The sequence below is a fragment of the Ostrea edulis genome, chromosome 10 (assembly GCF_947568905.1).
Source record: "Ostrea edulis chromosome 10, xbOstEdul1.1, whole genome shotgun sequence".
NCBI classification, from domain to species: domain Eukaryota; kingdom Metazoa; phylum Mollusca; class Bivalvia; order Ostreida; family Ostreidae; genus Ostrea; species Ostrea edulis.
This window is the reverse complement of record NC_079173.1, coordinates 751,378-767,619: the sequence shown is the minus strand read 5'-3', so window position 1 is coordinate 767,619 and position 16,242 is coordinate 751,378. Positions and strand designations below refer to the sequence as shown.

The window sequence follows — 16,242 nt, the reverse complement described above, 5'->3', positions numbered from 1 at the left end:
ATGAATCCGCCCCCTTCTTTACATATATGGTGTTGAAGTTTGGAATAGAGAACATCTGTTATGGATTTTTTGGACCCTTTTTTAATTTCGTTTGATTGTCAAGAATTTTAGACGATCGCGAGTTATCCTCTGCTGCCCCCCCCCCCCCTTTCAGAAAAAAAACCCCATGCTATGTGTCTGTCTGATGCTCTTACGATTCTTGTGTGCAACAAAAATGAAAGTTCAGTAAAATTTCTGGCAACTTTCTTGCATATTGTATTGAAAAAAAAAAAATGGTTTACAGTCAATGTTAGCCCTAAAATAATATATATGTCTCTGATAAAAAGCCTACCAAAAATACCGTGTAATTTCATTCCAAATGTACCTAGCCAAATTTGTCATGTAATTGGGTATGTAAGGTATTTTATATCTATTAGAAAATATTTTATTAAGATTAATTTTTCGAATTTGAATATGGCGTATTATACGCCAACAATTATTCCGGAAATATATTATCCATTGGTGACGTTTCACCCAAGTAAGTATAATCTCGCGAGAATACCGCTTGTTTTCATCTGCCCGTGTAGCACATTCCAAACTTTTAAAGAAAAAAGAAGAGATGAAATTGAAAGTATATAATAACACGTTTAACTTCATTTCAAAACAATCAACGTTCTAGGCGACAGAAAACAGTAGGAGGATTATGGAGGGTGATACTGAAGCATTTTCAGAAATTCCCGGTCCTAATGGAGATAAAATGTTAATTTAAAGCAATTTTGATGTAGAAAACTGTTTTAAAACGATTTCTGAAATCTAAAATCCCGAGATCGAGGACTTGGCAATAAAACGAGAAAAGTAGAACCATTATCTTCCGACGTATTTCAACGACTTATAGATGCTAAACAGATGGGAAACGGTAAAAAAAAAAAATTAATTCAGTATAAGGTAGCATTCCTTAAGCAAAGAAATAGCAGCATCAGATCTGTAAACATTCCCGTTCATACGATGACGCCACGTAAACAAAGTTCTACAACTCTTACAAATCATATGAAATATTGAAAACGGGCGAGTTTGGTAAATCCGAAAAAATAAATAAAAATAATTCACTTATTTCCAATTTTAGTATCAATTAGCAAGCCGCTAGGGGCTGCTTAATAGAATATACATGTACATGAACAACACAACGATAGATATGACGAATTTCTCAGCCAAGAAGTTCAGTTAATTCTAGACCACATGAGGGGATGTGGACCCATAATTAATCATCCAATTATCGTGACCAGCAATGGAATAAAACTACAAAACCCAGACTTTAGTATGTTTCACAATACCAATAGTGCTGGAAACGTAACCATTAAAGTAAACTCACTGAAGGAATGGAATAGTCAAATATCGTTGTACAGTATATCATGTATTTATGCTTGGGCCAATACCCCCCCCCCCAATTTAAAAAAAATGTTTATCAACTTGTTGTGTTTTAGGTATATGATATAAACAATATCACACTCTAATGTTGATCTCGGACCTGGGATTGCCCCTCGAGTGATCTCGGCCCGAGCCCGATCAACTCTCGGGGCCAATCCCAGGTCCGAGATCAACATTAGAGTGTGATATTCTATATATCTCGTGCCTAACAAGTGTAAGTTTCAATATTTGATTTCAGTGTAAATTGCACCGTACGTAGCGTGAGATTCAATATCGGTTTTGATTTGACAACAGAGATTTGAGATTACGTTAATAAAATGTCTTGTAAAGTTTATCTTATATATACTAGATATCTGCATGCATAAAAGTGATGGGATATCTTATAAAGAAAAAAATATAAGATGTCTTATAAAAGATACAAGATATCTCGTAAACTTTAGAAGATATAACTTTTATCAGATACCTTATAAATCTTTTAAACAGGAATAACTGTGTTATACTTATAATCCATCGCAGTATCAATAGATATGGGAGGGGGAATACAGGGTGAAAAAGGCGAGCTCCGATATGTAAAGAAAAGACAGGATAGCAATATCCCAGATTTCAAATAGTGTTGAACATTGAAAAGAAAAGAAAAAGACGGGATCGAAAATGCTGCGGGAAAAGGCAGGATCCGCAGTTGTCTCTATATCCCAATAAAAATTGAAAGGTTACTCCCTTAAATTCCTGTGGATTCTTGTCAGTTTTAAGTGATCAGAAATTTCAGTACATGTTTCTATAGGCGATTTTGTCCGTTTAAGAACAATGCTTTTGTTTTGTTGTCTCTTTCACATTCGCAGTTTCCATATCGTTATTTTAAAATAAATCTCTCAGAGGATATTTTCGAAATTTTCCAAAGCATTGGAAAAGATCGATGTCGGAAAAATTTCTAAATTCAAATAGTTAGGGGGAAGTGGGGGTAAAAACTCGTAAGTTTCTGTCATCCTACATCGATTACACGTTAGTGGGGGGAAAAGACAACTGACTTTAAAACCACAAAGTAATATATTTTAATAAACGTTTAATAGTTTCAATGTACACTTTCATTTGTTTTACTTGTTAATCGATTAGTTTCAACATACTTCATATTTAGTTTTGTATTGGGGGGGGGTGTCTTGGTGAGAACTATGCGAACTCAGTTTTCTCTAACATTGAACATTTGATCTCGCCCCTAAAATAATTTGTCAGATTAAGTAATAAGATCAATAGATATTCTACTTCGAGAAAACATTTATTTTCGACACATGGCATGCTTTGATGTCTTTTACTGTTATATATACCCAAATTTTCGTAAGAAATTCGGAAGTAACCATCGCTAGATACTGTTAATTGAATGAACAACGGCAAGTTCTGTGAATTCTAGCAAAAACTAAATTCCCCAAACCACCCCTCTCCTGTACATGTAACACATTATTAAAGAAATTCAGCATTTCGTTAGCATTCTATAACGTCATAATAAACCACAGCAAAAGTCTCTTTTTTGGAAGTAAAACACAGAAAAAACTCTAAACACTTTGTTGAAATATTTCGACCGTGTTACCGGTCTTCTTCACGAAAACACGACTGAAGAAGACCGGTAACCCGGTCGAAATATTTCAACAAAGCGTTTAGAGTTTCTCTCTCTCTCTCTCTCTCTCTTTATATATATATATATATATATATATATATATATATATATATATATATATGTATATATATATTACTGACTCGGCCTAAATTGCAATAAAATCAGTAGCAAAGAAATTTTCAACACTTCGTTCGTGTTCAGACCACAGGGGCTCGTCACGAATTGACCCTCTCTATTCTATATTTACATTTATTTGTAAATATAAAATAGACGATGTCTTTTAAAAAGACAAATATTTCGTGACGAGTCCCTGTGTTCAGACGAAATATGCTTCTCTTGGATTTTCTTTGCAGTTTCTTGAAAGTAATTTCCCTAAAAAATTTTTAGCAGTTCTACAAATTAAAGACACCTTTGGTACATTGTCAGGGGTACAAATATTTCTTTTTATTAAATTTTGTATGATTTCTCTATTAATATACACTTGATTTCTTTTTAATTTCATACTCGATTAACAAAAGTACATCCGGTGTGAGCTTCGTTTGCGACATTTTCGGTGCAAGAGTTCCCATGATTGACAATTTTATAACGTGGCCTTTGCGACGCCTAATTTCTTACTGATTTTACCATAAAATAAACCCTCGGCATGTAATTTTAAAATCAACGTCATTTTTTAGTTGGTATTGGTTTTCCCTTTTCGCAGTCTCTTCCATCGTGCTAAAAGATTATGTAATGACACGCTAGTGTAAAGACACGTGTGACCATCTAAAATTATTTTTATTCCCGCCCCTTTAAATATTGGTCCAATCGCAGTGATTGTTCTTTCCTTGATGCGTCAACATTGACAGATTTGTTTTGAAACCAACTATCCGAGACCTCGAATGAACTTGAGAAGCTGAGTCGTTCACACTTACTGTAAATTCACAGTAATTTATATTTTGATTTGTCTCAGTCTTTGGAAAGTAAGAAATGATTGGCACAACGTCTGATTTGAAATCGATTTATTTGTGTCCACATTGTTTGGCTACCGACCGATGTAACATTGTATAACTACATGTAAGTATTAACCGCATAGCTTTGAAAAATGCCACATTGTGCTGCATTTAATTGTAGCACAGGAGTTTGAAATTTTATCAATAAAGTTAATAAAATGTATTTGATTGACCAAACCATGAGCTATGCGTAAGCATAGCGAACAGGAATGAAACGCCGTTTAGGAGAAATCGAGAATTTCGCTTTGAACCGCCGCTCAATGAATATAACTCGTCAGTATTTATCACTAACAACATTTGCCTACTTAAATTTGCCTCCTAACCCCTCTCTAATGCTGTCAGTATCCACTTTATTTGATTCCGTGTAAACATTGACTTTACCGAGGAGCCATTGTAATACGTCACATTCACTCCGGGCCTGACATTTTAGTATTCCAATATATTAAACTTTAAAATAATTATAAAATGCTATAAATCCTTTCGTATATTTCTTTTTGAATATAATAAAATTAATCATGACATATAAAATCCTCAATTATTATATTTGGAGGTTAGAAAAGATGTTAGGTTTTTAAAAATAAAGGGCGATAACCGTGTAGAAGTTGCATGTGCGCGAAATTTGAAAGTTTGAAGTTGTCTAAGAAGAAGCTGTTGTCCTTTAATTCATCATGTCCAACAATTTTGCTGTTGTGCTTTGGTAAGTTTATGATCAGGTACTTATATAATCAATTGGTTACAGATTTTCACCTGCACATTTAAATCTAGGTCTATATTATTTCATTTATACATTGTGATGAGGCCTTGGGCCTTATAATCATTTCTATAATCGAAAGGAAAAAATGATTGAGATTTCCCATTGCATTGTGCCTTCACACTTCTCAAATACTACCAAATTGACAAACATGAATTGTCAATTGATTAATATATTGTCATGGTTCAATATCTGGGGATATGATCAATCACATGTGTTTTAAATGTTTTAAATGAATTCAATAAAATTCACTTGATTGACCATGTCCTGAGCTTCACTATGCTAATGCATAGCTCATGGCTTGGTCAATCAAGTGAATTTTATTAAAATTATTGCTAATATTGCTGTGAATAAGACCATGGGAGCATGAAATTTCTTCAATAAAATCCACTTGAGTTGATTGAGTGCTAATTCATTAATATACAAATTTGGAAAATGTTTGTGAACATATAATATATTTCAATCATTTTTCCTTTCAATTATAGAGGCCGCCATTTTGTACGAATACTTATTGCATCATACTGTATGTTTTAAATATATATATGAAAAGTAATAGAATAAGCAGTACACAAAGTTAAAATTTAAATGCAAGCGATTTCATTTGTGATTTTTAATTTTTAAATACCTTATACCGGACACTGATTTTAAATTTATTATCTTAATATACCGGACACTGATTTTTAAAAAGGAAAGCGTTTGCGTTGAAATTTTAACTTTGTGTACTGTTTATTCTATTTCTTTTAATATCTTATACCAGACACTGTGATTTAAAAATAACCCAACAATTTGGATATCTATATATACACACACACAGCACAGGAGATTGAAATTGTATCAATAAGTGAACATAGTGCTTACTTTATTGTTAAAATTTCTAACTCTTGTGTCAGATGTAACACAGATTACATGCACTTGTTTTAAATTCAAGTGTGCATATATCATTTTGAAATAAGATTTATTGGGTGACAGACCCACTTCCTATGGCCATAGCAGTGAATGAGAAGAATGTCAGCTGGAAAGTTATGAATAAAACCATTAAGTGGAGAAGGATCAGTATTGAATCCCCCCCTCCCCTCCAAATTAGAAGCCTATGGAAAAGTTTAGAAAAGTCAACTCCCAACTTTTCCTCTGGTTTTGATTGTATATTGTTTAATGTCCCTCTCCTGAATTTTAACTCATGGATACGTCATCAGTGCCCATGAACATAGCGAAGGGCGAGTATGAATGAATTTTTTTTTATAAAGGGCCAATATATGATATACAACCATTTAAATATAAACAAAGGTAGCATTCCACGAGATGTACAACAATTATAACAAGATGCCTAACATCCATGACAGTGTTCGAAATAGGTTTAAAACTTAGTATAGACCACGGGTCTATGCCAACACAAGATGACATCGAATTGGCATAGACCGCATCATTGAAAAAAAACCCCACAAATATAAAACATTTTCATTTACTTCTAATATACTTAGAAAGCTTATTTTCTTTCCATTACCATAACGTTTAGTCGTTTATCAGACATCAACTGACAGGGTCCTTAGGGATAACTTTATTGCTTTAATTCTACAAAATCGGCATAGACCATTTGGTCTATCTCAAATTACAGTTAGCATAGACCAGTGCCATAAACTCGGTCTATGGTTAATTTCAAACACTGATCCATGACCTATAAATTTGATTTCATAATGCATTAGTTTTAGTTGACACTATGGTATTCACATCAATAGAATTTACTTTTAAAAAAACCAACAAAAAAACCCCAGTTAAACATGTTTATGAATAATCCAATAAGAAATCAAAACATGTGCATGTAGGTGATTAATTTGAACCACATGACCTATAAAAGAGATTTTTATTAAAAACAAGGTAGCAAGTGCGAATCCAAAGAATAGCTGATACATTTAGTATGCTGGTATTCGACATAATTCATTGAAACAGAGGCATTAAGATCAAATACTTACAAATATATAGTACAAGTGTTATGTGTCAATTACCAAAGTTATGGTCACTTTAAAATTGTCTAATTATAAGCACACACACATATATACATGCATATACACAGTTAGTGACCAACCCATTCACACTGTGAATGTTTTTCACTATGATCCTTCAAGCCGTTTAAAAAAAAAATAAAAAATCCAGAAAACAGATTATCAGATAATAATATAAAAAAAGTTGAATGAAAAGAAAAAATAGCTTTCTAACATTTATTTAGAAAACATGTATACTAACCATTATAAAATGTAAAGAAACAGTATCTAAAATTGGTGCCAGCAGGATATGCATTACACGAGAAGGCAGTTGCAGATCTTTTAATTTATGTGTTACATAATGTACTTGTACTAATGACCCATAATGTAAATTTATGCAATTACAATCTACCTACATGTACATAAGGAGTACATGCAAATACAATGAGTAGGTAGTGATAAACAAAGATAGTTTTCCTCCAATAACCTTAGTATGAAACTAATAAAATCTTCACATCACATTGGATGTGAATTACACTAACTTTAAGACTGAGGGTCTACTTGACATTACCTAGGTGCTCTAACCACTAAACTATTAAAGCAGATCTGTAGTCCCAAATACAAACAGTTCATGATTCAATATTTTGGTATTAAAATGTGAAGGATGCATACTGAAATAGCTCAGGATATCATGTAATCTAAACAAAGTTACCATTTTTATCCTAAAGTTCAAGATTTGCCCTTTCCTCGTCCTTTTCCCTTTTTGCTGCAGCCAGCACAAAACCATGATGATTTTGATTTTTTCAGGAAAGCTTCTGTTCCTTTTAGATTTACACATTTATAATGGAACCAGCCATTACACTTGTCACATGCAAGACTTTCATTCTTCACCTCAGCTGGTTCCCATTCACATTCAGCCTTACACTTTTTGCAGAGGAAAACCTCTTCTTGAGCCGATTCACCAACTGTTGATTTTTCTGCCTTTGAGGTTTCAGTGCTTTCCACAGTTTTATTTACTTTGGATTTCTTTGCCTTTGAGGTTGAAGTGTCTCTATCACCCAAAGCTTGTACTTTTGTTCGTAAAGCCTGCTTCTTCTTTCGTGGCACTGTTGTTTTAAAATGACGCAGTGCATCAACAAAGGCAATTCGTATAAAATGTTCAGTGACATCTCTAAATAGTTCCATGATAAGTGTTAAGTATAATTCATCTTCTATTTCAGAATCATCACTGAGATTAATATTTTCAAACAGTGAAATCCAAGTATCAATCAAATTGTTATCTGAATCTACAGCCTCTCTACATTTGGTGTGCAAATTTTCATAATACAAATGAAAATATTTATCACTGAGACTTTTTTGGGTGACCTGATTTAACAATACAAAAAAATCATACACTGGCTCACTGACAATGGTAAGTCCTCTTGAGGGGCCTTGTTTAAATTCAATTTCATTCATAGTGTCCTCATTCGTATCACTAACCCGAAAGTTTTTCAACATGGCCTGTTTCTTGTACTCTAGTTTCCTAAGTGTTCTACTTTTCTTGCTACACTTGCCCACTGTTCTTAACACAGATTCTCTAACTCTCTTTGCGACTCTTTGTACACAAGCTCCAGTAAGATAACGAATCTTCCCTTTAGCTACAGAAGATAATTCAGAGTGAATTTGTAGCTGTTCCGCTTCTTCTGCTTGTTTTTGAACAATGTCAGCTGCCATCTTTGCAATCTCTTTATCCATGAGCCAAAAGGCTACTTTTGTGGAAAGTTTATTTTGCAGTTTCGTTACAAATTCATTCTGGAACAATTTCTGCATGGATGTCAAATGCAGCTCACTGGTCACAAAACTATTCAGCATGCTGAATGTTTGAGTCCATTGTTGTGGTGATTTGGGTTGTTGCCTAATGATTTCCTTGATTTTGAAGTACAAAAAGTTGATATGATTCAACACCAAAGAAGAAGACCAAAAATCCTCAGGTATGTCGACTATATAAGGAACATTGCCCTGTTCACTGATGAAGTTGTGAATATTCCAAGGGCTTTGAAGTTGAGGAAATGTAACTGTTCCAAGGGCTCTCTGGTCTGAGGAACCTGGATCCATGTTAGCTGCAGCTTGCTCTGTATCAGAAGACTGTGGAGCTTCACTCAAAGACTGTGTTGGCACTGATCTTGTATTACAACAAAGCAAGTCATCTTTGAAGTCTGTAAAGTCTTGGTCGTAAAATTCATAAACAACTTCAGGATGCTTTACACACGCTGCTTTAGAATTGAAATTCAGGACCCGTAAACCACTGGTTGATACAGCACGTCCAATTGCTACCCCCATTTGTCCCGGAGCAAAAAATGAATAACAATCAATTTCAACATGGTGCAATGTTTGTCCTTGAGCACGGTGAACAGTTAAAGCAAAGGCAAGAATAAGGGGAACCTGAGTCCGGCTAGCTAAATTTTTCTGCTGTCTGGTGTCATATATGTCAAATGTGGTTGCAGTTACTGTGACCATGTTACCATTAAAGTTGATTATTGGAGCACTGCCCTTTTGTAAGTGATGCACAATTCCGGTCATCCCATTAAACAGCCCGTCTCCTATGTTTTTTATCAAAATGACTTTGGCACCTTTCAATAATAGTGTTTTGGGTGCAATGCATCCACGTAATCTTCTGACATCCCCTGAAATTGTATAGATATATAAATAATGAAATATATCTATTAACAATAATAATTTTCATTCAGTCTATGCGAAAGACATCAGACCTGACCGAAGTGCAGTGCCTCAGGTCTGATGCGTCATTTTTTACACCGGATCGGAATGTCTGATGTCTCAATTTCCAGTGATGAGCTTTATTATTTTGAAACAGAGTCATTGAAATGTTTGTTATAAGTAAGAAATATCACACAAATCCAAATATGTAAATGAATGTGATTAAACCGCATGGACCGTCTAAGGTATTATGCAGGAGGGATCCCTGGTATAGTACATGTATTCCTAGTATAATAAATAAGATTTCCTTGGTTTTGCATTTTCACGTGTTTCACTTTTTAGATTAGGTTTTTCGGTCTGACAAAATCTGGTTTGGTCCGGTGTGATCATTGATTACACATGACCGAATGTCCTGTGTGGTCCAAAAAACTTTCGCATAGACTGTTCATTCATAAGTTAATTTGATATATCCTTGTGAATTCGAAGAAAAAAAAATCCTATTTCTTCTTCAATATAAAACAATTTTATTGACAAGTCCTTTCCTTTATATGTTCATAGGTATTAATGTAGTGAATAAATGCAGAGGATTTTGGCAATAGTAATGAATAGAGTTCCTTAACTGTATTGCATTTCCAACCCCCAATTTCTCATAATAATAATCCAAACAGTTTTTCTGCTTGATGTCCAACAGGAGATACAATTTTGTATTCCATGTCCAATACATCATATATATATGACCAATCTATCCCCAATCTTTATATATTCGAATTTGACGGTCATGAATTTCCAATTTATGGTAGAGGCCAAAATGCCCAGTAAAATAACAGAAATTCTGCAATGTTATTTTCATGAATTATAAGCAAATTTTTTCTGTCAATGATTTTATAAACCATGCATCATATCAAGTGTGGCAAAACCATTTCTAAAATTTGTGTTTTCAAATCTAATTCTGTAAAACCAATTCTGGAATGTGTAATAAGAGGCCCAAGAGCCACATCGCTCACCTGAATCACCTTGGCCCTCTCATTGTTCAGCTGTCGTTATTTTAAAAAGGATATTTTCCTTACTCTATATCCCCAAGACAAATTTTGATCCCCAATTTTGGCCCGACGCTATGCCTGGAGAACATGATTTAGAAAACTTGAATCTACTCTATGTCAGGGAACTGCTAGGTAAATTTGAACTTTCCAGGCCCAGTGGTTCTTGAGAAGATTTTAAAATGACACCCATGGCAATCCTATTCCTGCACTTTCATGATAATCTCTCCTTTGAAGGTGGCATAGCCCTTCATTTAAACTAACTACATTCCCCTTCACTTAAGGAGGATTTGTACCAAGTATGGTTGAGATTGGCTCAGTAGTTCTGGGGAAGAAGATAAATGTGAAAAGTTTATGGATAGACAACAGACAAAAGATGATAAGAATAGCTCACTATATCTTTCAGTTCAAGTGAGATAAAAATCATCATAACAAATTTAATGCATTAAAAAATTTCATAGTTTGAAATTAACAAATACAATTTTTATCAATAAATTCTGGTATTAGCTACTTCAAATTCAAAATCTATTGTTGATAGGTCATAAATGGGCCACTGTTCCATTTTACTGTCTATGAGGCCAACTCAACTTAATTGATAGATTATCATCTCTGCCCGCCCCCAATTTCTTTATTTTGTGGAACTTGCGATTTCCGGAATATTTTTTCCATGTCCAACTCCGGTATTTACATTTCTTGTTTACATTTCTGGTATAGCAGCGTGAAAAGCCAGATGAAGAAAATATATCATATGGTTTTCTTGATTTCTTACAGGCGTAAATGAAAGGAAGGGGTTAATGTTCTTCATATCTTGAAACAGTTTGTGATCTTTCCGTGTTTGAAATTGAAGCTTAACCTGAAATTTGTCTGTGAAATAAGCATAGATTGATATGAATGCGGGAGGTTTCGTCCCTATTACCTATTCGTACCGAGTGGTTTCGCCCCCATTTAGTACGGCAACAGTGGTCGGGACGAATGATCTGTGCATACTCTCCTTTAACGATGAGCAATTAATTGAAATTAATAAATACTAAATATTAACTTACTTATGTCCAAGGTACGTCCATTTTTATTATTATACCAACAATTTTTAACATGGCAAGTTGCATTCATTGTAGAAAATCAGTAAGTAAAATTTATCTTATGAAAGAGAATTAGCATTATGTAAATAAAATTAGTGTGTCTATTGTGTGATGAAGAATTCAACAATTCTTAGCTATCATCTAAGCTCAATTATATGACTATTTATGAGGAAATTTTCACATAGAAAAAAAAATCAAATAAAAATTTATAGATATATAATTGAAACTGTAGGAGTTATCATTATGATATTATGAAAGACATGTATTCACAAGATATTTAGAATTAATTTAAGATATGTGTCATAAAAGTCTTCACTTTCTAATATTTTAATGTGAATTTTAGTTGAATTTGTTCATTTAAATTCATATGAATTTTATAGCTTCATATCAAACAATAGTGAACGATTTGTGAATTTATAAAATAGTGATAGCTACAGTGAAAACTACCACCTAGTGTCGTTGTAAAGAACGCATACAAAAACTTGGATTACTTACATTAGAAAGAAAACTAAAATTTCAGTTTCCAAGGATATTCTATTCCAAACGTATACTTATTATTTTTACAAATTCCATGATTTTACGTGCACCTATTAGTACTTAGTGGTTTTATCTAGATTCTGCACAGGTAAATCAGGGTGAAACCAATCAACTAGTACATCGGGGTAAAACCACTCGACTATAATCTAATGTACCTTATGTAACCTGCACTGAAATAGGGACGAAACCACTCAGAGCGAATCCACTCATTGCGAATAGGTAATCGGAACTAAACCACCCTTCTGATGACAAGAACTCGTTTGTCATTAATATTTTTCTCATATAATTAAAAATAAAAAAATCCTCCCATCCGCCCCATACTTTTTGGTGACCCTGGATGATAATCTACTAATTAAGTTGAATTGGCCTTAGAATTATCTAACATTTGTGCATCTGGATCCGGACCATAGAAATAAATCAAAATCTAAAGCTGCAGCCTGGGTTAATACCTTTATCTTTGGCCTTGAATGAAAACATTTCCCCAGGCATCTGTTCCAGCATATCCTGGTTGACAACACAGGTATCAAAATTTGTTCCATACAATCGGGTGATATCTTCAGGTGGTGCATCTAATGGCCTGTTCAAACTTTTCAGAAACTGGATGGTGTCATCTGATGGCCTCCCTTCACATAATTCATTCACTGCTTTGATAAGAGGGAATTCACTCTGACGTAGAACCTATATAGGATAAGAAAAATCTGCTTAGAAATTATAAAACTCAAAATTCTACAATATTGAGTTATTGCTTTAGGTAACAATACAATTCTTGTTAAAGTACACACAAGTAAGGTGAACTCAATGGCCTCAAATTTTCCTTCTTACCTCCAAGAGATTAATATGATGAGGAAATGTCATATTGAATTTCTTACTTTGGAAGCAATAACTTCCGTCATCCTCATATCGAAGGTTGGGAACCGGAGGTAACTGTTTAAAATCTCCACATCCTATGACCTGTTAATTTACAGCAGAATATTTTACACAACATACTTCCCTTTTTGAACATGAGGGCCAACAGGCCATAACAGGCACCTAAGTTCCACAGCCCATATAAGCCTCATTCTGTGGTCTTTAGTGCACAAGTTCAACATGCAGTATCCTTTCACATTAAATTACAATAAAAAAATAGAAGCCTTCGAGAAAATATGAAGACTGAAGCTTTCAAATAAATTCCTTTTCATTAACACCCCCCCCCCCAACCCGAATTATATCTGTATCCTCTCCTCTAAATGTGTACTTAATCAAGCCGATTTCAACAGCATTATACCAGTACACTATGACCATTTTAGCTTCCACTCCTTCAGAAATTAGTATCCCTACCCCAGGAGTCATGAAATTTTTAATAATAAGTAGACAGATTTATCATCTTTTATCAGTTTCTATTCAGTTTCAGCAGAAGTACAAGATTTGTAAACATTGTAATAATACATTTACTGATACTCTATAATATATTTTGGCCCTAATGTAAAATCAGAACACCAACTCTGGAGGCCATGCATGAAGTTGGTAATTATGGTAGAGAGTTCCTTGTCAACATTAAAATATGGCCAAGTTAGCATCTACCTCCAATGTATGAGTAAACTGACCTGACCATTAAGACCCATGTTTTTTTGGTCATAATCATTATACACAATTTTTTTTTTATTGTTGTCACAATACGTAAAATTAAAGAGTAGAGAAAAAGATTTTTCACGATTTCATACATCTTCACTGTATATAGCCATATGAATTTTACAGTTTAGATGCAAGGGTTCATGGACATCATAGATAATCATGCATTTAGTTTTTTTCTCGCACATGTCTGAAAATAGAGAGGAGGATTTTTAAGTTTTGAAATATTTTCCCCATAGAGTTATGTTGGTCCTACCCTAAGACCTAAATTCCTAACCCGTAAATCATGATTTTCATATTTTAGGTAGTGAACTTCACAGACATCATAATCATGCATTTGTATTTCTCCCATGTGTCGGAATATTTTGAAAATTTTGCATTTTAATATTTAAAGCAATTTACCATTAAAGATGGAAACTTGGTCAAATTTTCAACAAACAGTTATGAAGTGAAACTGTATGCTTGCAATGCATATACATTATTTCACTTTTTAAGGTCACTTGAGTTACTGTGGTGACCTAATGTCTTTTGTTTATCATTGTACATTGTGTAATGTCTTTTAACAATTTAACATTTTCAATTTATCCTGGAATATGATATTGTTACCATTTTTGATATGAAATTGTTTTAGGATAAGAGGAATGTAAATTGTGAAATTTATGATCTTCAATTCCCCACGGCTCATGGGGCCCAAAGTGCCAAAAGATGTCAATAGTTATACACACACCTGCAATCCACCAAACACTTGGTCGTTTCCCTTCACATGACGACACACAAATTCAATCATGGCAAATGTACGGGAAGACAACATGCTTATTTCATCGATAATTAAACACTGTGCTGCTTGAATTCTTTTCCTTGCCCCTGCAAAACGATCATCACTATCAAATAGTTCTCCTAAGGTTTGGTGGGAATAGCGACCATCCAGGATTCCAGCCCAATGATGCAGAGTTGTGGCTCTCATCCCCAGCTGCAAACTTGCCATCCCGGTACTAGCAGTCACAGCAGTGTTCTTCTTTTCATTGACTTCTTTAATAATTCTTCTACAAAAGCAATTTCTCAATTAAAAAAAGGAAACAAATATACATAAACATGCATTGTAACGTATGTTGATATTGCATTGTCTTTATCATGTCAAAACCAACTGTTGTTTTGAACCTGTTACCTCAATTTCTCCAACCACAGACCTATACTTCAACTACAGTCAATACCTATCTTATCATCATCCCTTTCCAATTCATTGTAAGAGTAGATTTAGAATGAGATCACTTCTTTGTGCGATTATATCAGAAATGTTGAGCTTATAGATGTTCTACAGTCTGTGTTTTTGGCTCAATTGCTAATACCTCGTACATATATATGTGTGTGTATGTGTCTATGAACACCATTATTAAGTCAACAAGAGGCCCTTAGGCCTTATTGGTCACCTGAATACTAGAGAAAAAGTATCACTACTGACATGGGCTATGACATCTTAAAAAAGAATTCCTGTTCTGAATATATAGTTAGCTAAATTCTAAGTTTGAAGATGTGTTTTTAAAACCTCACCACCCTCAAAAGTGCATACACTGATGAAAGGCTATACATAATATCATAGGTGTATTAACATTAAAACATTAAAAGATATTAATATAATTACTAATTTGGATCCATCCTAAAGTCAAAACCCTGGGTTGTGAAATTCAGCATCTTTTGTACATAATTCTTAAGTGTGCATTTAGATTTTATACAGTATCAGTCGGGGCCGTCAATCTCTTTTAATTGGGTCCATTAATTGAACCCTTCCCAATTGGACCCCCCCCCCTTCCTATTTTACTTATCTAGAAATTCCCAATATAAAAAACTTTTACATTGTGTGTATAAATTTTTTTAAATCGTGTTAGTTGCTTCTTTACATGACTTCTTGTGCATTTTCGACAAGGCCCGAAATGTAAAATTTTCCAATTTGACCCAAAACATCGATTATTATCCCAATCTAATGGGACACGCACCCCGTACCGACAGCCCTGTCAGCAAACTTACACATAAATACTATATACTAAGTTTGGCTCCACTCTGGGGTCACAACCCTTAATCTGGAGATCATCAAATTTACAATTTTGGTACAGGCCTTCCTGCTCTACACCACTATGCATTTAGTTTTTCTTACATGTGTGGATTTCTAGAGAAGAAGATTTTTGAAAATTGGTCAATTTGGACAGTTTTTGCCCTGCCCATAGCGCCCCAGGGGTGCACGAGTTCTGAAATTTACAATTTATTATGTCCCTCTTGTCCCAGTGATGCTTCATACCAAAATTTGAAAAGAATTGGAATGGTAGTTATTAAGAAGTTAAAAATGTTCAATTGTTAATGCACGGCGCACAACAGCAAACTCAGGTGACATAAAAAGTCTTAAGGTTAAGGTTATTGGGGGAATCAAAAGAAGCCTATATAGCTAGGGAATGTCCATCTAGCAGACCGACCCTTGTTATTTATACCATAATCTACATTTAAAAACAAATTGTTTTACTAAATATAAGAATAAAATGATTCTCACGTTCTATTAATTTATCTTACAGGTT

At 34.0% G+C, this 16,242-nt stretch overlaps 1 protein-coding gene across 1 annotated transcript; it reads right to left on the bottom strand.

The window, feature by feature from the left end:
- Positions 1-5,510: 5,510 nt before the first annotated feature.
- LOC130050837 (uncharacterized) lies at positions 5,511-14,897 on the bottom strand. Its single transcript, XM_056151621.1, has 4 exons — positions 14,409-14,897; positions 12,896-13,024; positions 12,523-12,528; positions 5,511-8,631 (listed from the first exon to the last, which is right to left on the bottom strand). The coding sequence occupies exons 1-4, from the start codon at positions 14,664-14,666 to the stop codon at positions 7,456-7,458; spliced, it is 1,569 nt and encodes a 522-aa protein (XP_056007596.1). The 5' UTR covers positions 14,667-14,897; the 3' UTR covers positions 5,511-7,455.
- Positions 14,898-16,242: the final 1,345 nt, after the last annotated feature.